The sequence below is a fragment of the Passer domesticus genome, chromosome 1 (assembly GCF_036417665.1).
Source record: "Passer domesticus isolate bPasDom1 chromosome 1, bPasDom1.hap1, whole genome shotgun sequence".
Taxonomy (NCBI): Eukaryota; Metazoa; Chordata; class Aves; order Passeriformes; family Passeridae; genus Passer; species Passer domesticus.
This window is the reverse complement of record NC_087474.1, coordinates 136,440,208-136,461,427: the sequence shown is the minus strand read 5'-3', so window position 1 is coordinate 136,461,427 and position 21,220 is coordinate 136,440,208. Positions and strand designations below refer to the sequence as shown.

At 38.0% G+C, this 21,220-nt stretch overlaps 1 protein-coding gene across 2 annotated transcripts; it reads left to right on the top strand.

Annotated features, from left to right (window-relative positions):
* The first annotated feature begins 10,170 nt into the window (after positions 1-10,170).
* On the top strand, positions 10,171-20,282 carry C1H8orf88 (chromosome 1 C8orf88 homolog). 2 transcript variants are annotated; one of them, XM_064391266.1, is made up of 6 exons: positions 10,171-10,278; positions 12,355-12,460; positions 13,281-13,357; positions 14,722-14,806; positions 18,223-18,329; positions 20,003-20,282. In XM_064391266.1, exons 2-6 carry the CDS (start codon positions 12,373-12,375, stop codon positions 20,039-20,041), a joined length of 396 nt encoding a protein of 131 aa, XP_064247336.1. In that variant the 5' UTR covers positions 10,171-10,278; positions 12,355-12,372; the 3' UTR covers positions 20,042-20,282. The 2 variants fall into 2 exon arrangements, with proteins under 2 accessions (XP_064247336.1, XP_064247345.1); XM_064391275.1 differs by lacking the exon at positions 10,171-10,278 and adding an exon at positions 10,389-10,408.
* The last annotated feature ends 938 nt before the right edge of the window (positions 20,283-21,220 follow it).

Genomic DNA, 21,220 nt, shown 5'->3' with positions numbered 1-21,220 from the left:
TATTGTGGAAAAAAGAGCAGTGTTGGAGAAATGAGGATCACTTCATTACTTGAAATGGAAAATTCTAACCATAATATTTCATATAATGTATAATATTTGAAATATCCACTTTCAGTGTATTAAATCCCTCTTCATACATAAAATTAGTCTCTTTACAGGGGGGTGTACAATGTTTGTCTCAGTAGCCAGATTAAATTGTCCCCATTCCTCAGCCTTCCAACTGTGCCTGTCTCAATCCCAGGACTCAGCAGCAGAGTTGTACTGGAGGAGTATGAGCAACTGCACTGTACACACATTGCTGTAGCACAATGCCCTGCTTGAAATAACTTTGAAAGTGCCTCCTTAATTCAGATTTCTTGCTGTGTTTTCACTGATGCTGTGGATCTGCAGCACATTGCATGAAGGTGAAGGAGCAGAAGGCTGGATGGAGGTCTTGAAGGAGCAGGGAGAGAGGAATTTAATCTGATTAAAGTTATTTGCAAGATTTTTGTTATGGATATTTGAGCCAACAAGAAAAGAATATCTAGGCTCAGTTTCCTACAGCTTTAGCCACAAAAGGGTTTTTATTTTAGAACAATAAAGCTACTTGTTAGCTTGATTAGCTAGCAACTTGTCATGTTACACTTCAGTGGAATCTGGGGGCGTCTGCCAGGGAGGTACCCCTGTATCACCTCAGCTTTAATATTAATTTGTAGGTGTTTATGTTGGCTGCTTTTGGGGGTGAAAGAAGAAAAAGAACATGACATTAACAGACTTTGGGTCTGGACCTGTGTAGTGTGTTTTATGGTTCTTTTTAACAGTTCATTTGAAAGTAGTGTGTTCAGCTAAATCTTGTGAGCAAAAGCAACAGGTATGACTATGGATTGAAAATTAATCCAGATAACAAGGTGTATGTCATTGCAGTGACTTAATAAAATGATTATCAAGTGGGTCAGGGAACACTTACAAGCAGTGGCTAAAAGATAAAGCTGGATGAGATGCATAGGGTCATAAAGACAGTTGCATATTAGTTTTATGATATTTTATCCAGTAACAGCATATTGTGTAATGGAGAAACAACCTTTTATTTCAAAGTAAATTTAATAAGAGCTCTTTTGCATGAATTTATATAAATTTGTAATGAGATGGTTATAGTTCCAGCTTACATAGATTTACATGCATTGCTTAATGTCTAAAACCACCCCAAACAATTGGAGAAGGGAATTAGAGACTGAGGTTAGAAAACACCTCTATTATTTTGATGGACAGGTCAATGAACTAGGAAGTGTGCTTTAAAACCTGAGCTATAGTTGTCTCTTATTTTGCTTTGATGTTTATAATGTCAGATATTAATCTTTTAGATCAAAAAATTTCCATCCCAAAAGTTTCATGTATATTTTCTGTGCAGTTTCAGTTCAAATAGTACTGTTTTGCCAGGAATGAGAACAGGGAAGAAATGTTTATGCTTGAATAAAACCACATAGCTCTATACAATTCCAGCTATGCCTACACCCTGCTTTGGAGCAGTTCAGTAGGATCAGTTGGTGATTTTAACTCTCCTGCAAAGTGACTTGAAATAAGGCTAGGTTCTAACACTCAGGAAGAATTTCACCTGTGTGTAAGAATAAAGCTTTTTTCTTCATCTTTGTTTTAAAGTAGAAAGCAGAAAACAAAATCTGTTAAATGTAGTGATTTTAAGCTAATGTAATTAATACAGAACAACACCACTCTGCAGCCCTTCTGTTTCAACTGAGTTTAAAACAAAAAAAAAAATAGTGCAGTTGGATTGAAAAAAAAGTTTGTTTATTTATTTGCTTGTTTGTTTTTGGAACTCCCCAAGTGAAAGTTTGAAAACTATTGACTTTTCCCATGCTTTAGCATAAGAAAACAGAGCAGGTCAGGAGTGTGGAGAGCTCACTCTGATGCATGGCTGCACGTGGGGACAGCAATTTTTGTCACACACAGGCACTGCTGGGGTGAAACCCTGCCCTTCTCTACTGCAGAGAAGCAGCCTGGCTGTCACAGCAGCCAGCCCTTGCTACAGTGACAGGAGCAGGACAGTGCTACCATCACACAGTGCAGAATCTTCTCATGCCCACAGCAGCTCATGTATTTCAATACAGCATTAAGTGTTGCTAATACTGATCTGATTCCTGACAGTAGGCAGAGAAAGAAGATAATGATCATTTTTTTTTACAATTCTAATGTTTGTATTTGTGAAATTTCACATAATTGACAGAATGACTAGGTTGGAAGAGACCTTAAAGATCCTTGAGTCCAACCCATGCCCTAACACCTCAGCTAAACCATGGCACTGAGTGCCACATCCAGTCTTTTTTTAAACACATCCAGGGATGGTGACTCCACCACCTCCCCAGGCAGACCATTCCAGAACTTTATCACCCTTTCTGTGAAAAACTTTTTGCTAATATCCAACCTGTATTTCCCTTGATGCAGCTTGAGACTGTGTCCTCTGGTTCTGTCAGTTGCTGCCTGGTGAAAGAGACCAACCTTCATTTACTTCCCTACTAGGATTAGCTGATTTTGGTCTCACACTTGTAAGCACACAGGCTGGCTGAGCTGGAAAACTTGAATGGAATTTTCAAGTAACAGTAGATCCTAATCTTGGCTTGAAGGAAAGCCTTGGCGTGAGTTGATTTAATGAGATATTTATGTGAAGTGACTGAACCTTAAGTTTCCTATTCCATTATTATTTACGGAATCTCTGTCTTTAAGTCTACAATATTTTCTGAATTGATGAGGAATATATGCTTCATTGAATATGACCATTTCTTTTTCTGACACTGACTAGAGTGATAGAACATTTTCTGTTTAATACAACTATAGAATGTAGTTTCAACAATGCTAACTGCTTGGATTCAGGACTGCAAGTTTGATTACTTCTGCAAAATACAGTATGCCTGAAAGAGAGACTGATACCAGAGTGGAGTCCCTGAAGTCACTTTCCAGAGGTGAGGTAAGATTGAACAAATTCCTGATCCAGGGCAGCACACACCTAATGTTCAGTGAGATTCTGACAGCCCAGTTGAACTTTCCTGGGTGGAGGAGGTGGGACAGGTGGAGAGGGTCACAGCAGCTCACATGATGATTCCTCATGGAAACTGATATATCCTAGTGATAGACCTCTCTGAAGAATGGTTGAGAAGACTACCTCAAAATCTCAACTTCCTAAATGCTCTTATGCTTAATTAAAACCTTGTATTAAAAACTAAATAAATCTCAAAATGTGTTAAATTTGTTGATTAAATTGCACATAAAATGTTACTTGAAAGATTACTTCATAAAATTACAGTTTTTTTCATAAAGGCTGGGTTTGATTGGTGGTGGCAGTTAAAAGCACGAAAAGTGAAATATTTGTCTAAAAATAGATTTTTGTATTTACAAACTTGGAGGGAAAATGTATTTTTATTTACACAGTTTATATAAACAGATAATTTTTTTGCACATTTCTTTCACTACACTTATATGATAAACACCAAATCCAGATTAAAGCTCCATAAAAATATATTTTTAAAAAGTTCTAGTATAAGCTGTGGTAGAATAATAAAAAATAGATAGATATGATGTACTGGTATGAATTTGTTCCAGACCAAGACATATTATTAAGGTAATACTTCTAAAGCCCTAGAAAGTAAGACTTATTAATTAAAACAAAGGAACACCTGTAACTGCCTTATGGGGCCAAATATCTCTGCAAGCTTATGCTCACAGACTAATCAACAAACAGTATTTCCTACACAAAAATGAGAACTTGATCTGATTTTTTTTTTGCCATTTCTTTTTTGTATTCAATAAAATGAAATTAAAATCCTTTAGGTTTTAGCCTATTAGGGGGCTATGATGTGTGTTTATTCTCACAAACATCAGACTTCAACTGTTCATTTTACAACCAGTGAATGACTTCCAGTTCTTATACAGAAAATAAGCTTTTTCATATTCAGAAAATCAAATTTAATTTGTGGGCTAGTTACAGGGCTACAGGGCTACAGTTCCATTTTTAGGTAGTAATTTTGCTTTTTTGTGTGTGTTTTTGTTTGTGTGCTTAGGTTTTTCTAATTATTTCTGTGTTTGGTTAATGACAGCAACAGTTCTTTTTGTTTCTGACTTGATGCTGTTCCTTCTTCTCATTTGCTTTTTGGTGACCTTTGCTTTTTCCCTGCCTTTATTGAGACACACAGTAAACAATCAAGAGCATTTCTTGGCCAGAACACCCTGCTGTCCTGAGATATCAAACAGCCAAAATTTGATGGGTCCACTGCCACAATGAAGTGGCAAGCTTAGATAGCTGAGAGTAAGTACAGTTTGGGTGCATTGGAGCATAAAGTGTGCAGTTTCTGGCTTCTTTTAGCAGGATGATCTGCAGCAGGCAATGCCAAGGCAAGGCACACAATGCACTCATTTTCCCTTAATGCACCCCAAAGCAAGTGCTCTCTTGCCAGAGCTCTCCTGCTTCTGGCAATTAGTTTCTATCACAAGGAGTCCCTGCTCAGGCAGGAGTTGCTTCCCTGAGTCTATGAAACTGCTATTTCTGGCAGACAAAAAGCAGCTGCTAAGCAGACAGACAAAACTTGCTAGACTTAGTTCTGCACTCCTCTGAACTGCTAGTTCTCAGATTGCTTCTATGCACTGTCTTGGTTCTCTCATGCTAGTTCACATGGCAAGAGATCACAGTTCCACACAGTGAAGCACAACATTTTGTTCTTTCTTACATTCTCACTGTCTCCGACAGCACACACAGCAGCCAGATTATCTCTGTGCAGGGGGTAGGTGTATGCTCCAAACTCTGTTTTAGAACAAGACTAGCCTCTTCTGAAATGGAGACAATGTATTTCACAATGCAGAAAGATCAAATATGCACTGAAGTTACACTGGCTACTGTCTTGTTAGTTCATCTTTGCAGGCTACTAGATATTCACTGCATAGAAGAACAGTGAACTGATGTAAGGCAGGTAGTAACTTATAAGCTACAGAAATATACAGAAATTTCTCATGTAAATAAATAAATAGTGATATAAGTAAGGAATTTTATTCTGATTCCTTGTAAATCAGCCATACCTCACATCTAGCAAAAGCTAAATGAGGTTCCAATAGTCAGCAATATGCATTTAACACGGTAAAGGTGAAAAAGCAAATCTTATCTCTCAGGGTGTATAAAAGTGGATTAATTTACAAAGGATTCATTTTCAATTAGGTCATTCTTAATCTCATGTATATACAGACATCTGAACACACAACAGTTGTATTAACGTGAAATTATATTTCCTATTTGGCATGTAAACTAAAATTGTCAACCATTTTGATGACCATGTCACAGCTATGATACAAACAATTATCTCAATCCAAAGAAGCATGAATGCATAGTTTTAATGTGTGTATTTTTTACAATCACTACTCTTTTGCACAATTAATACATTACTTTATGTCACATTCCAAACTTTGGTAGTTTTTTTTTTTTTTCCCTGTTATGCTCTTGGTCCTAACTGTTCTGTCCACATTCTACTGCATCTTTATTTATCAGTACAGGTTTTGATGCCATTTGCTGAATCATGCTAAGTCTGAATCTACAGGTTGCAATGTCTTAGTAATAAGACTCTATATATACTCGTGATATTAGAAGCTATGACAGCAATCTCAATCAGCCTAAAAGCTAAACCAAACTCCCATGACTGAAATACTGGAAAGCAGAATTCTTCATTGCATTGAAGCATGAGCTGATTTCTCTTGATTTTTTTCAGATTCAGAGACTAACTCCAACATATATAAAGGTTTTGTAATTCAGCTATGATAAATGCATCAGGTGTAAGAATTCAGAGTAAAGGAATCTATACAAATAACAGGTGAAATTCTAGCCCAGGAAAAAGGTGCAAAACTGTCACTAAATTTATTGAACTGTGATTTCAGAATTTCAGTTCTCCCAAAGAAAAATGAACTCTGATAGGAATATTATTAGTTATTAAATGTGTGAGTCTCCCTGTGACTATCTAAAACACAAGAGAACTGTATGTTGGGGGTGTTTGTCTTTTGTTTTATTCGTTTCATCTATCTACTACTAAGCATATGTAGTAGATTGTTAGCATAATGTTAGCATGTGTTGTAAACTTACAGACATAGATGGTAAAACTTTGTCATAAATGATAGATTAATTTTTATTGATTGATCCTAAGCAGAACCACAAATCTTTCCTAGCTTCTTTACCTTATTCTTTTGTTAATGCAAAAAAAAAAAAAAAAAAAGGCAAACAGCAGATACCTTGATACTTGCTAATACCCTCTTTTATATACAGAGTAAGTTTGTCAAGCTGTTAGCTGCAGTCTGTTTTCCTTCTCTAGGCATCAGCTGTCCCATGGCATCTTTTTCCAATGCAATCACATAGCAAACTCAAGCTCTGCTGCTCTCCACAGGCTAATTCTTCAACAGAGACACTGTTTTGTGTGTCAAAGCAAAAGGGCAGCTCTGATAAAGGTGCAGTGCCAGCGCTGGTCCAGGCAGTAAGCACACACCCTGCTGCCCAGCTCCTCTGTGACACAGCAGAGCCAACAGGTTTTGTGGCTTTTCTGCCTTTTAATCCTCCTGCCTGTGGTTTCTGGGATCCCTTTCAAGAAGCAGGACATGCAGCTGGTGTTTCAGAGCCTACAAAATACGGTCAGTTGAAATGCTGATGTTGAGTGTCTGCAGTTACTGAGAATATTCAGTGCATCCTGAATGCACCTTCAGTTCAGGTGCAGGAATTTACCTCTGCAATTCAGTACTGCCATCCTCAGAGATGAACAAGGCAGATCTCCCCCAAAACAATGAATGTTTAATTTTGATATATATTTTATTTTTAAAATAATTTTATCTGTCATAGATACTTTGGTACTTACACAGTGCTTTTGACCCATGTTGTTGAATTGGTTTTTTTTCTCCACATTTAAAGAAATCAGAAGTTTAAAGAAAAATATTGAGAATTTGTTACAATTAATGTTACCAGAAAATTAATTTAAAGGAAGACACAGAATACTAATTTGAGAAATGTGACACTTGACAGACTTGAGAGAAATTTTGTTTGTGAAGAAAATATATTTGATATTTTATATAGTACTATATGCTGATCATAAACACTCCTCTAGTTACACATAGTAAGCAGTAAATACAGCTATAGCTTCCCACTTTTAAGTCAACAGTTTCTGTAGTCAAAAAGAACAAGATGAATACTCGTGATTAATATTCTGAATTCTCAACTCTATTGAAAGATGAACCTCGATATATTGAGTAGCTCGATTTCAGGAACAGTCAGGGGGTAGAAGAGTTTTTGTGTTCTTTCCCTGGGCTGCCCCCACAGGGCAAATCATTAGTTTAGCTGAAAGCAGCCACTTCAAGAAAGTGCAACCACAATATTCTGTGTGTGCATATATAGATTTACGTATACATTTTTGTCTCTTGGTGTTTGTTCTGTTGACTGACTTAATAAAGCATACAGTGTTGGAAATAATGGTTTCAGGGGACGGTTGCTTTTGTTTTGGGTCTTTTGTTTTGTTTTTTTGCTTTGTGATGAAATTATTTTGAAAGTGGCGTTAAGAAAAAAAACAAACTCTCCCAAAAAAGTACTGCTAAATAAATCGCAATTACATATGCAAATAGACTGATTACATTTGGCTGCAGAACTGAGTATCAAATTACACTGAAAATGGCTTTTTAAACTTGCAGCTACAAGTGTGCCCTCAGGCTGACCCAAGAGTCCTTTCATTTCAGCACAAAGCCATTACTTTGCTGTTAAGTGCCATCCATTTCAAACCTAAGATCACATGCAATTACAATTACACGCTCATTTAGATGTGCAATTGCTCATTTTTACACGTGCAATATTGATACTGTCTTTAATAAATGTTTTCTGCTTTCCTGAACCGAATCTAGTACAGGGAGCAAGAGTGACTGTGTCATGTTCTGCAATCTACAGCCTTGGGGAGCACAATCAGTATGTTAAAAAAAAAAATTTCCCCGATTAGTTCACGGAATAGAAAAACCAGTTGGTTTTGGCGTGTTTTATTTTTCCCCCTACATATGAGCATTCACACAGCTAAAATAATAATAATAATATTATAATATATAAAAAAATATATAATTGTATTATATAATAATATTTATATTTTGCAACATATAGTAAGTCTCTCTTGGCTAGACCTGTCCCTTCAAATCAATTACCGTACATAACAGGTATTTAAGAGAACACCAGGTTATCATCATTTAAGTACCTAAACAATACCAACCAAACGAAATAGAAATTTTCAGTGCTGTAATTGCCAGCACCAAACAAACTGGGAGACAACTGATAAGCTAACGTCGTGTTCCACTTTCCTTGGTCGGGGGCACGGTTCTGTCTGGGCGCTGCTGAGCGGAGCCGGTGCCGGATCCAGCCGGCGGCCGCCGTCCCGCTGCCAGCTCCCGCTGTGACAACTGCTCCTGCTGCCCCGCCACACAGCCAGCACCAGCCCGGGTATTCCATCTCCCCACCACGTCCAGAAGCAACCGGCTTCCAAAATACCTGGCACGCTCCTTTTTCCACACCCCCGTATTTTTGTTCCTGCCCCTTCTCCTTGCCTTACAACCCAGAAGCGACCTAGTTTATAGCCCCTATGAAAAACACATCTGAGTTTTTTTACTGTTTAGTTCATCCTTAGCATATTTAAATATGCAAAACTACTGGAAGAATACGTACTGCTACATCTCTAGGTGATACCATTTCAATATGTCAAGAAGGGTAGTGTAGATCTTGTGACAATGTGGCTTGCAGCACCAGACACACTTCTTTCAAAAAGAACAACAACCCCATGAAAAACCATACATTTATTTTACTTGCCCCATTGACTTTCCCATCAGTAACAGCTCTGGAGTAACAGCCAGTGACATTTAATATTTATGGGCACTTACATATTAATAATTTATAATTAGTTTTTATGGAGCTAAGGGAATGGTTGATAAGAATAGGAGTTTACATGACAGTCTTGTGAGAATGGATGGTGGGTCAGAAGAAACAGGACATGTCTGAGTATAAACTAATTCACTTGGGAGAAATTACTTTAAATCAGACCTTAAACAGCAGCAAATGGGTTCGTGAGTATGCAGATTGCTGCACCAGTGTCTGCAAAGAGAAGGATATCAGCACATCATGCATGAACAGCTCAGGAAACCAACTGGAAGGGGATGTGTTAGGAGAGAAGACTGTAGGAGCATGACATCTGTATATAATTGCCACTATTTCAAGGACAGCCTCATCTCTGAATACCTAAGTAAATTAAATTCAGACACTGCAGTAAAGCAGAACCAATATGCTTGATGAAAACAATAAAACAATTTTTATAAACTAGCCAGGACTATAAACCTTAACATTGGATATTAATAATTAATTACTTGTTATTTAGGTGATTATGTATTTGGTGTTACCTTCCTGTTCTGAACTTCTGGAGTTTTTAGTAGGTGATATGAAATACATATGTTAGGAAAAAAATCAGCAAAAACTTAAGGACTTTTAATAAACATTACAAAATTAAGTAAGGTGAAGTCCAGCAAACTAACATCACAGAACTTTAGTTTGCTTCTCAGAGAGTTAGCAGGGTGTGTTCATTGCTACTGTTGAGTACATGTTGTGAGCAAAAAAATGAGAAAACCTCTGAATTTCCAAACCACACAGGATGCCATCACTTCTCTAACTGAGAAGCCAGAGGCCGTTCTCCCGTCCCTCCTGCCCCATGCTATGAGGGCACCTTTCCAATTCACTGAGGGCTTTCCAAGGCCTGCAAACTGCCCTTTTCTTTCTCCATGTGCTTAGCTGTAGAGGCCTCCCAGTTGTGTTCAAAAGTCACTTGTTTCTCCCAGTTTCCACTGTAAGGCCCTGACGGAACATAACTCTGTGGACAGAGGTGGAGACACTTTCATCAGTCTGCAGTCCCTCTCAGGTCTAACCCCAGAGGGCAGAGAGCAGCAGCACCTCCGCTCGCCTCTCCTGCTCCTTGGCAGGGCCTCGCGGGTCAGCTCTCAGGTGTGCCCCGCTGCTCTGAATCCCGGGAGGGAGCGGGAAGCGGCGGGCAGGGGTGGGAAGCGGCGGGAAGCGGCGCCGCAGCCCCGCGGAGCCCCGGCCGTGCCCGGCCCGCGGCGCGGCGTTGAACGGCCCCGCCCGGCACGCGGCCGCGGCCGAGCCGCCGCGCGAAGGCCGCCCCGCCCGGCCGCGCTGAGGGACGGACCGGGCTCAGCGGGAGCACGGCCAGCGGCATCGCGGGGCAGGGGCGCTGCCGGCGGCTGGAGGTGGGCTCGGCATCTCCCGGCCCACAGGAGGGCTCGGGGGCTGGGCAGGGGGCGAGGGGCCGGGCGGCGGAGGGAGGTTTTGTTTCTCTGTGGGGCTCCCAGTGCGGTGCCGTTTCGGCTGAGGGGGACGGTCAGTTTCCGGTTACTCGTGGGGATTTTTCACGAAAATAGCGTCAAATGCCCTTCACGCATTTAGGCAGGAACCTTCCGAACACTTGAGATGGACTCTTGGAAGATGGCTGCTGTCCATGTCCAGCTTATTAAGATACTAAAAAAACAAATCCTGAGTTCTACAGACCTGCTTCTAGGCCTTCCTTAGGTGCCACAAGGCATGCCTTGTGCTGGGCAGGTGTCCCATGGGAATGACCCTGGAGAAGCAGTGTGGCCTTTGGAAGGGGCAATTCTTGGGATGTTGCCTCTACTGCTGTGGTCTCTCGTGGAAGCAGTTTATTTCTCAGCTATTAAAACTACTCCTTCTCCACTTCCCTTGACTGGTCAGAAAGAACACTCGATTAATTGAGGGGGATGGGCTAGATAACTTGATGAGGTCTTTTCTAGAGTCTTCCTGTGGGCGGGTGAGGGAACAGCGGCAAAATGTGTTTTGCTGTCACCACACAACTTGTTTTTATTGTCAGGACACTATGAAAAAATAGAAGTGTGCTGCATTCTAGAAGCTAGCCAGCCTCTTAAACAGGTTTTCCTGTTTTTAAAAAGCGTGCATATCATTTGTCAGGGCATGAAGGAAAACTTGCCTGTTTGTTGGGTTTTTTTCACTCTCCTGATGCAAATGTGTATTACTACTGCATTGCTTTCTGTGGAAATTCACTACCTAGGAAAAATGTGATTTATACAAGCATTCGTAATCTGGGTAAAATGAAATATGTCATCCATATCTGTAGTCTTAGTTAATTCAGCTGCAAGAATTTTCATTGCTGCTTTTGACTACAGCTTTGAAGTCTTCCTTTTTTAAGATGAGCGGGTAGGGGAATCAGAGAATCAAACCAGATTTTTTTCCCTGGCTTTAGTTAAGTTGTTCTAATTCAGACAGTAACCATGAAACAGTTGGTTTCTAGACCTGGGTGAGCTCCAACTTCATGTGCTGGTAAATTGTTATTTGACTATGTTAGAAGAGTTCAAAAAATTATAATGTAATAAATTCTCAGATGACTTTTAGTTTTCTTCCTATAACACAAAGACCAACTAAAGTTGTGTATGACAGGTCCAATAGCCTGGCTTCTCTTTTCCTGTTTTGTACTGAAAATAGATAATGTAGTTGTAACTCTTGCAGTCGTGATTGTTTCTTGATTTTTTTTGTTATAACAATTATTCCCTTGTCTTGTAAACTTTCTTAGAGAAAAAAAAAATCAGTACCATTTATATTGTGACAGTAGTTCTTTCTGGTATTCTTTTTTTTCTAAAAAGAGCTGAAATACCTTCAAATCATAAAATCTCCCAGTTAACAAAAGAGATGGGAATGAGAGGGAGATACATTAAGATACAGATACTACAAATTAACATTTTCCAACTGACTGCATACTTGAAGTGTGACATTTTTCAGCCCAGCACCACCTCACCAGTTTTTGATGCTTCTATGGTAGCTAAACTGATTGGGAAGATACAGAACTGTATTAATTTAACTAAAGTAGCTATTAAAAAGCAGTCCTGTAAATTTATATAGATAAGCAAGGAACTCCGAGTGTGCAGACAACAGATTGATAAGGGGTATGCTGATGCTAATTAATTAATAACCCATTGAACTGAAATGTTAGATATTATTTCCATCATGTTCCCATCTCCTTTCTCCAAACATGTACATAGACATACGGGGAAAGAATCTTCTTAAGAAGAAGCTAGGGTAGCACATTTGGAAGGAAAAATGAGAGAAGTGTCTAATTCTGTTTTCATGCAAATTTTATCCAGCCTGTTCAATCAGCTAAAAAAAATTTATGCATCAGACCTTTCTGCTTTTCCCTGCCCAGATATAATATTGCCTTGTCAAATGCAACTAACAAGGAGTAGGTAGATTGCTCTTCCTGTTTAACATCCATATGTGAAACTGAATGCTAATGATTTCAGCTGCTTTTTTGAAGTGCGATGTTTCAAAATGTTACAGAAGCAAAAAAGTTTATTGGTAAATCCCTTCAGCCAGCACGACCTGTGCATCAACTGTCTTCTAAACAAGGTGAGTAGCATGGCTAAGGTGCAGTTCACTTTGCCAAAGTTTGGGTTGTGTTTCGGGAAGTAACAAGGATGTGTAAGGTGTGTTGTTTTGTTTTGTTTATAAATTACTTTTGTAATTTATAAGTGAGTAAATACCTTGCTGTGTGTTGATCTGAGCACATCATCTCTGTGATAAAATTTGAATATAAATTGTGTTAGATTTATGCAGAGCTCTTTGGTACTGCTCTTCTAGCTTGGCATCTGAAATGTAGCTTCAGAAAGCTGCATCAGGCGTCTCTGTTAAATTTGGATTTCTTGGGGTGGCTGATCCTACTCTTAAAAACATAAAATACAGATAATTTAACAGATTATTTAGGTTTTATTACAAGTACTGCTGCCTCAGGTACAGTACACTGCACTGCATTGTTCTTATCTAGCTTTCATACAAATTCAAAACAAAAAACAAAAAAAAAAAACTTTAAGAAAAAAATCATACAGTATTTATGCCAGGTGTGAATATTTTGGTTTAAATTTTAAATTTCTATAGACTAAAGCCTAGATACTGCAGTATTACAGTTGTTATTGTTAAGTTAGAAATTTTTGGCAGCCAGAAAATCATCAGCTGTGCTGCAGCTGGACTGAAGCTAAGTGGCATCATAAATTTTTACTTTGTATAAAATTTATGGAAGAAACAGAAAAGGGTGGTGACGTGGAGCTTCTAAGTTGTGAATAAATGCCCGTATAATCTCTGTGCAGCAAGTAATGTTTTTGGGGCAAGTATCACAAAATAATACTGTGGTGTCTATTGAAATTATTTTTTCTTAATGTTTTATGCTCACCAGCATCACCCATTGCGTTAAACATTCGGACTGAATTACCCAGCAGCACTGAAGTATGTTTGCAGAGTAAGGTTAACTGGGTGAGTATTGAGGAAATATATAATTATTTATAAATTGGAGGTCAGCTGATCTGTTATGTAACCAAATGAAAACTATTTCCAGCTTGGAGTGTCCTTGACTCTGAATGTTTTAAACCAGCAGTGTCAGAACTGTTGAAAAGAATTATGAGTGTCAGGAATGCCTTTCCCTGGTATTTGCATGCACTAATAGCTGAAAAATGCAGCTTAGGAATTTAAGATTCTTACGAAAATCTGTGTGGCATTCCTTTATTCTTCATTGAATTTAAGTCAGCTCTTTTAAAATTAGAGTATATGTATTCTGTTTTCACTTATTATGTGTAAATAATAAAATTAGAAATTTTTTTGTTGTTAGCACATGAACAAATTCATTTGAGACAGCAAACATCATAAAACTTTTTGCTTTATTGCTAGAAGTGCTTGACTTTGGACATGGTATGAATATGTTTTTCAGACTTGAATTTGGTTGTAGCTGTTTGCTGGGAAATGAAGTTTGGAGTCTTCCAAATGGAATGCTTCATGTTTCATGGCCTGAATTTGAGCTTTTGTTGATTCTGATTTGAATGTTTTTTCAGAGTGCTGATAGATGAGGGTTTTTGTTAGAACAAATGCCTGTTCCTTGGTTTTTACTTTTTAAAAATTATTTTAGAAGAGTTTTAGCAATCCAATAGGCCTTCTTTATTGTATTAAGCTTCTGCAAGCTGTCTTTGACTTTAAAAAAATTTAAAAAAATAAAAGTCAGGGTCTCAGGAGCCTATCTTGGATCCGACGTAGGGAAATTAACCCTTACACTTGTCTCTTGAGCAGTAATTACTGAGGAGAGAAAACTACTCCCTTTTAAATAAGCCTATGGTCATCAGTGGTGTAATACTCAGTTTCATCAGTATTTAGCTACATGCAGCTGCACTTTGCCTTTGTTTGATATAGGTACAGCTGTATTTTTTTTTTTTTACTTTTTCTTTAATGTAGCATATGGAAAAGACTTTTCAATAATACTTTTGACCATCTCCTTTTTGCTAAATGAGAGAATCCAAGCCCATCCTTTGGTCTTAAGGAAAGTCCTTCCTACTTTTATTATTCCCAAATGTAGCAGCTTGTGGCTGCATTCTAGGTGGGGTAATAGAAAAGGAAGGGTAATTGTGTTCTTTTTAAAGACTACCAATAACACTGTAAAATTCTGTGTAAAAAAAATCTCTCAAATATGTTCACCTGTATTGTCTCATTCCTTTATTGTATGTAATCAAGAGTAACATTCTACAGGTTCAAATTAAACTGTACTACAACTGTTGCTTTTAACTAAGAAACATGTATCCTTGTTTTAATATGCTTCAAGGAAATAAGCTTCATAACTTTCCTTCCTATCTTAGTCATCTGAAATGACTGAAGTGAAGATCTTAACTCAAACTATGATGCTCTGTCAACCAAAACAACATGAATCAGGAGAAAAAAAAGGTAAAATACTGCATGTGGAGCTGTGTCAGGATTGTATTTTCTGGATGTTTTTGAAGTGATGTGGGCTGCACTTTATTTTTTCTGATCAGCCAGTGCATTGATAATTTGGAGAGCAGTATGAAATATTTCTGCTTTTCACATAACACTCTAGAGAAGGTGTAAAAGTTCACCATAAGTGAGATGGAAAACTTCCACTGGTAGAGCTGTTGCATATAGGGTTATAATTATTAAAAAAACCCAAACAAACCCAACAAAACAAATAAACAAAAAAACACAGCCAAGCCACTGAAAAAACAGACCCCAAACACACACACACACACAAAAAAAAATTTCTTCACACTAAATCCTGGGTTTGTATAGATCGCTTGTGCGTGTAGAATGCTGAATTTAAGCAAGTTAAAAACAAGCTGGACAAAACAGCATTTTGGCTTCCTTGTCCTGCTTCTACTGCAGTGGTTCTGAAATAATAGCATTTGGGTGGTTAGATATGAATTAATTTTTTGAATGATTAATCCTGGCCTATTTGTTTCTGTGTCAGTACTGTCCTTAAGGTTTGCTCCTTATGCTTTTCTCTCTGTACTGCCTACCACTGTACTCATAGAGAAATGGTAGCTTAGCCAAGTCAACATTTTGCTCCTTTTTTTCCTTTAACGGATAACCTCAGGTTTCAAATGCATTCTCACAGTACTTCCCTGCCCTGCTTCCTACCTAATTCTTGGTTCTTAAACATGTCACAAAAACTGCATCAGTGACCCAGGTTAGGTCACCTGTTTATTGAGACAATTTCATTTGTCTGTGTCTGCCTGTAATCAGGCATCCATCTGAAATTTCCAATCCTTAAGTAATCTCTGAAGATGTAGTTTGTTCTTTTGCTTATTTGTACTCAAAATTTGAAAGAATTCTATTAGGTTTTAATGAGAGCTTTTGTATTTTTGTCAGTCTGAGGTTACCATCTCTGAGGTTTTTGAACATTGGTTTGGTTCTGTTGTGTGTTACTGACTTGAAAATAAGTCTTCCATGTATCTTCTTTAAAGCTCAGGTTCATTTCTTCTATTTTTGATCTTGATAAATAGAAGAGAGTTCTGGTTTTTGGATCTAGTTAGATGACAGACTTGTCAAGTTCCGTCTCTTTAGTGGTTTCTTTCTGATCCTTTGTCATCGATTCTGCTTGTGATGGGTAGAGATTGTTTTGTTCTGCAAGATCTTAAACATCTTCTCATCAGATCCTGGTCTCTTGTATAATCCGACACTTTGGATCGTTTTCAGTGGTTAATTGCTCTGTGATGCCTCTCTGAGTCTACTCCACAATTCTCCACACTGTCAGACTTTTTCTCACACTCGTTTTCAAAGGGCTTTTGTTTATTTGCTGATAGTTGTAATCTTTTCCTTCCGAGTTACACAACTTTAGTCGTCCTACTATTCAGCTACTGCTTACAAATAAGTCTTTTGTTTTCTTCTTTTTTTTTCCTTGTGCAGTAAAATTTCTTCTAGCACTCTGTTTATGTTCAGCTGTACTTTGAGTCCCAGATAATAATTTCCATTTGATATCTGTTCAGCAGTACCGTGCTTTCAATTATCTGTCTCAGCAGTTCTTAAGTGCAGCATGGACCCACTTCTTGAGCTTTTCCAGGTCTCTCTGGATGGTGTCCTGTCTCTCAGGTGTGTCAGCTGCACCACTCAGCTTGGTGTTACCTGCACATTTGCTGAGGGTGCCGTTGATCCCACTGTCTGTCATTGATGAAGATACTCAATAGTATTGATCCAAATATGAAACCCTGAGGGATACCATTCATCACTCATGGATCTGCATCCAGACATGACCACTTCTCTTTGGATCATAGGATGGTTTGGGTTGTAGGGGACTAAAAAATCATCAAGTTCTAACCCCCTGCTATGAGCAGGGACACCTGCCACTAGACTGTATTACTCAAAGCCCCACCCAGCATGATGTTGAACACTCCTGGGGATGGGGCATCCATAACTTCTCTGTGCAGCCTTTTCCAGTGCCTCACCATCCTCACAGTAAAGAATTTTGTTCTCCTATCTAACCAAAACCTACTGTCCCTCAGCTTAAGGCTATTCCCCCTTTTCCTATCATGCCTCTGTAAAGTCCCACTGTGGCCTTCTTGTAGGCCCCTATTAGGTACTAGAAGGCTGTCCCAAAGTATCCCAGAGACTTCTCCATGCTGAACATCCCCAGCTACCTAAACCTGTCTTCACAGGAGAGGTGTTCCAACCCTGTGATCAGGGACACTCCTCTGCACTTGTTCCAACATGAGATCAGATGAAATTGTCCAACCAGTTCCTCATCCAGTGAACAGTCTCCCAATCTAATCCACATCTCTCCAGTTTAGAGAGAAGGATGTTGTGGGGGATTGTGTTAAAGGCCGTACAGAGTTCATCATCTTCTAGGTTTTTAATCAAAGGGAGGTAAAAACAAGGCATAAGTTTTCAAGTATTCTTGTGTTCTTTAAACTGTTTTTTTTTTTTTTAAGTTACCCACATGCCCTCCCTTAGGTTCACCAGTTACTGCATCATTTTTGTTCAAAGGCAGGAAAAAAATTGTGTCATCATTGATACCAGCTTCTCTCTTTTCAACATCCTACAGTCTGAGAAGCAAAAACTTTTGTCAAACAGGTGACAATGTAACAATCTTGCAGTAAGCACATAATTTCTAAAGGAATGTGCTTCTTTGTCATCAAGGACCAGAGATAAGGTTTGTTCCTTGTTTGCCTAATTCCTTTCCTCTTGTTTCTGCTCTTGTTTGAGAATATCAGCTTAAATGCAGACATTGCTAGATATACTGTATCCAAAGCTATGGCATAGTAGACATAGTGCAGTAAACTCGACTGAGAAACCTACATGTTCTGAGCAAAGGCTCTGACACTTGTTGATCCAACATAATCCCTCAAAAGTGTTTCACTGATATTAATCTGTTTTCCATTTTACATGCAGCAGATCTTGTCATTACTTTTAGGTGTTGAAAGACATTTAACTTATTAGCTCCATGGAAAGAAACTCCCTGTTTTTGTTACCTGTCACTTGAAATAGGTGCCACTTTGGGGTGAGCTATAAACAGATTTTCTTAGGGGTTTCAAGACCTGTTTGTGGTGTTTCTGCTAATTAGAACAAGATACAGGGAGTCTGTCTATTATAAGGTTGGATTCACCTTTTTTTCTTCTTTTGTGTTGATTTACTGTGTCAGTTTGATACAGTTAAAGTGAAATGCTCTGTAATTTATTTCAGAATTTCCTGATGCAAGATAAGACCTAAATTACTTCTGTTTTTAAAACTGATTTTTATATTCCATGTATAGCATTTCTACTATTCTATAAGTTACCAAATAATTTTTCTGAATTTCCAATCTTAATCCCTTAAACAAGAATGTTGAACGTAGTGATTTTGTATATTCACAGAAAGGATCCAATACAGCAGAGATTTCCTTCTGAAGCTTTCAAATGTTTCTCTCTCTCAGAAGAAACCAGAGTTTCTTCCTGATCACCCAATTGTACTTGAAAAGCCAGTAAGTGCATTCTTTTGTGGTAAATGAAGTTACAAAGTCATTCATGGGAGTTTTGATAAACCATTTGACAGGAAACATTTTCCTTCAAAATGACCTGCCAAATTGTTAAAACCTTCAAAGGACAGGTTGAGCAATTCAACACAACTTTTGTATGTAACTTCTCCAGTTGATATTTGCCATCTTACCCAGGGTATTACCATATAAAGAGAAAGGGTTTTTAATTTGTGTTCAGGAAAGAGATTAGTATGTTTCCATGTTTTCAAAGTAGAAGAGAACAATCTTGATAAATTTTGCAGATTGGTAAAAATCTTAATCCAGTGTTTGAGTTGTTCATGCATCAGTGTCCACCACAAAACCATTAATGAGCTCAATGCAGTTTGTATTATCATTATCTTTGATCTTTGGTTTTGGGGAGAAATTAATAGAAATGAATGATGAATGTGAAGGATATCCATATGTGCTACCTTCATGTTTGTGATGAAATAATCCTTAAAAACTTCATATGCTGGGAGAAAACATCTACTGGATCACATTCTGGACCCCAAGTGTGGGAAAATCTTCTGTGTAAACATCATATCAAATTAGGCTACATACTAGGTTGCCTTTGAGACCACTGGGATGTAGTTCTGCTAGAAATAGAATTCCTGTTATGGAAAAGTATGTCCACATGATTACTGTGTTGGCCACATTTGGAGGCATTTTTAAACTTTAAAAATTTCTGTCCTTTGAAAAAAACAAAAATTAACTAATGTATGACCATAATCACCTTTCCCTGATCTTACTTTTTATATCTTTCTCTTTACCCTCAAGATGAAAGCTTTGTTTGTTTGAAAAGCTGCTTTCCGATTCAGAAGTCTCAGCTCTTTAATTTCCTAACTTCCCCCCCTCTCCCACCGCCTGTGGCTCTAAGAGTGGCAAATTTTGGTAATCTATACTTTCAGATGTTTACATTCCTAAGAAAAAGGAGGGTCCCTATACAGAAATCAGTGAGATCACCTAGTTCAGCCAAAATTCCAGCCAATTGATTGATCATAGCATCTGTTTTTCTGCACAGAAACCAGAGGGATTAACGAGATGCATGTGTAAATCAAATGGATGATGCTTAAAAGTGGCAGAAGGTGGCCTGCAAATAAATTTCTAATGACAAACAGACAATCCTACTGTGTCAGTGAGCTTGTATTTTGGAGCAGGTGGTTTTCAACAGTTTGCTGCTGAACTGAGTATTCAGACAGTTCATGCCTATCTAAGACTTTCCTAGTTCTAAATTTCTGAAGCCACTGCTGAAGTATGTGCCCATTTATGAGTAAAAGTTGTATTATCAGAGGAAGAAAACTTCCTAGAATGACTTGTAGAAGGGAGATGCAGTTGTTACAGTTGGTGGACTGTGGACTGCATTTGTCCCAAAGGACACTGGGGTTTTTTTGAGATGTGGGGATCAGGGCTACCAATACATAGCTCAGCATTTGAACAGATGTTACTACTGTGTTGACACACAACAGGAAAATTTTATATGAAGTCGCTATGATTAATGAAAATAGAACTGTTTTCTATAATAAAAATAATTTCCAAATTGTGACATGTATGTGGAGTAGAAAAGAATTACAAGCAGACTGAAATGAAAACTTTAAGTGATCTGTTATAATGGAAGTAATTTGGGTTGGTTTGTCTTACAGGTAAAGAACAAACCTTTCATTGACATCTGCAAGAAGTGACATGTTGTTTGGAAGATCTAAAGTCTGTCACTGAGGGAGCTACATTTGATGTACGTCTTCAAGATTTTTGAAGGTACTTGGGTGTCTGCAGATGGAAGTACGACCCTGTGAAACCTATGAAAATGCCTGTTTCTTCCTGTAATTGCCTGAATGCTTTGAGACAAACCTTTAATTTGTAATGCCTGAAATGGCAATAAGATTAAAGTGAAAATAAATAATTTTACATATTGGTGTGGCAGAATTTTGTCATTGAATTGTTTGTGTTATGTAGCCAGATATTTTGCCTGACCATAAATTCTAAATAAATACTTGACTTGGACTTTTTGATTGCTCCCAACTCCCTCGGAATAAAGATGGAACAAGTACTGGCTGTGTCAAATCTCAGATGTCTTAGGGTACTCCTCTAGTAGTAGAGACGGTTTTTTGGTTTTTTTTTTAATGAAACTTGAGTTGCTTCTTGTTAATTTGAAATCTTCATCTTGACACAAGATATTCTTTAATATCTTGTTGATACATCTACCTGGTTTCAAAGTATGAAGTCTCATATTAGTAATAATTTCACTAACAAGAGAAATTTTCTCTCATCCTGCATCAGAACAGGAGACCTGCCTATGCATTGCATTCCTTAAAGTTCTTTGTAAATAATTGTCCAGTGTTCTTGACTTTGAAAAGTGAAAGTAAGAGAAAAAACTGAGGAACAAGACAGAGTTTAATCCTGTCTCATATGGGTTAATGGGTGTACCAGCGCAGACTTGATTCTGTGTTTTTCCTTAAAGGAGTATGGTATCCAATTCTGAAGTGGAAAGCAGTAGTTCAAGTACTTCCTGAAAGCATCTATCAGTTGACAGGCATCAATAATAAATATCTTGTATGAATAGAATTAACTTCTAAATGTATATTTAGACCTATAAGAATATCATTTGGGTACTGCAGGCAATTTTTTACCCTCTGTCACAAATGATAACGAAAGCTGAATGAGGATCTGTTAAATGGCAATTGCAGTAATACAAAAACCTGTCAAGTTGTGTTGAATCGGCACTAGATTTCTTTTCCTGAATGATGCAAATAAATATTTTTATTGGTTAGTTTTTAATCACTGGGAGTTTCTTAGAGTGAGTCATAAGGATCTTTTTGCCAATATGTGTCGAAGACAGTTTCTGTGTGTAGCTGTCAAAACTC

What these genes read in the sequence shown, in the direction of transcription:
- C1H8orf88 (XM_064391266.1), top strand. Translation starts at nt 12,373, where the DNA reads ATGTTTCAAAATGTTACAGAAGCAAAAAAGTTTATTGGTAAATCCCTT. An exon ending in TCAACTGTCTTCTAAACAAG is followed by an intron (nt 12,461 to 13,280) that starts GTGAGTAGCATG and finishes TATGCTCACCAG; the next exon opens with CATCACCCATTGCGTTAAAC. An exon ending in TGAATCAGGAGAAAAAAAAG is followed by an intron (nt 14,807 to 18,222) that starts GTAAAATACTGC and finishes GTATATTCACAG; the next exon opens with AAAGGATCCAATACAGCAGA.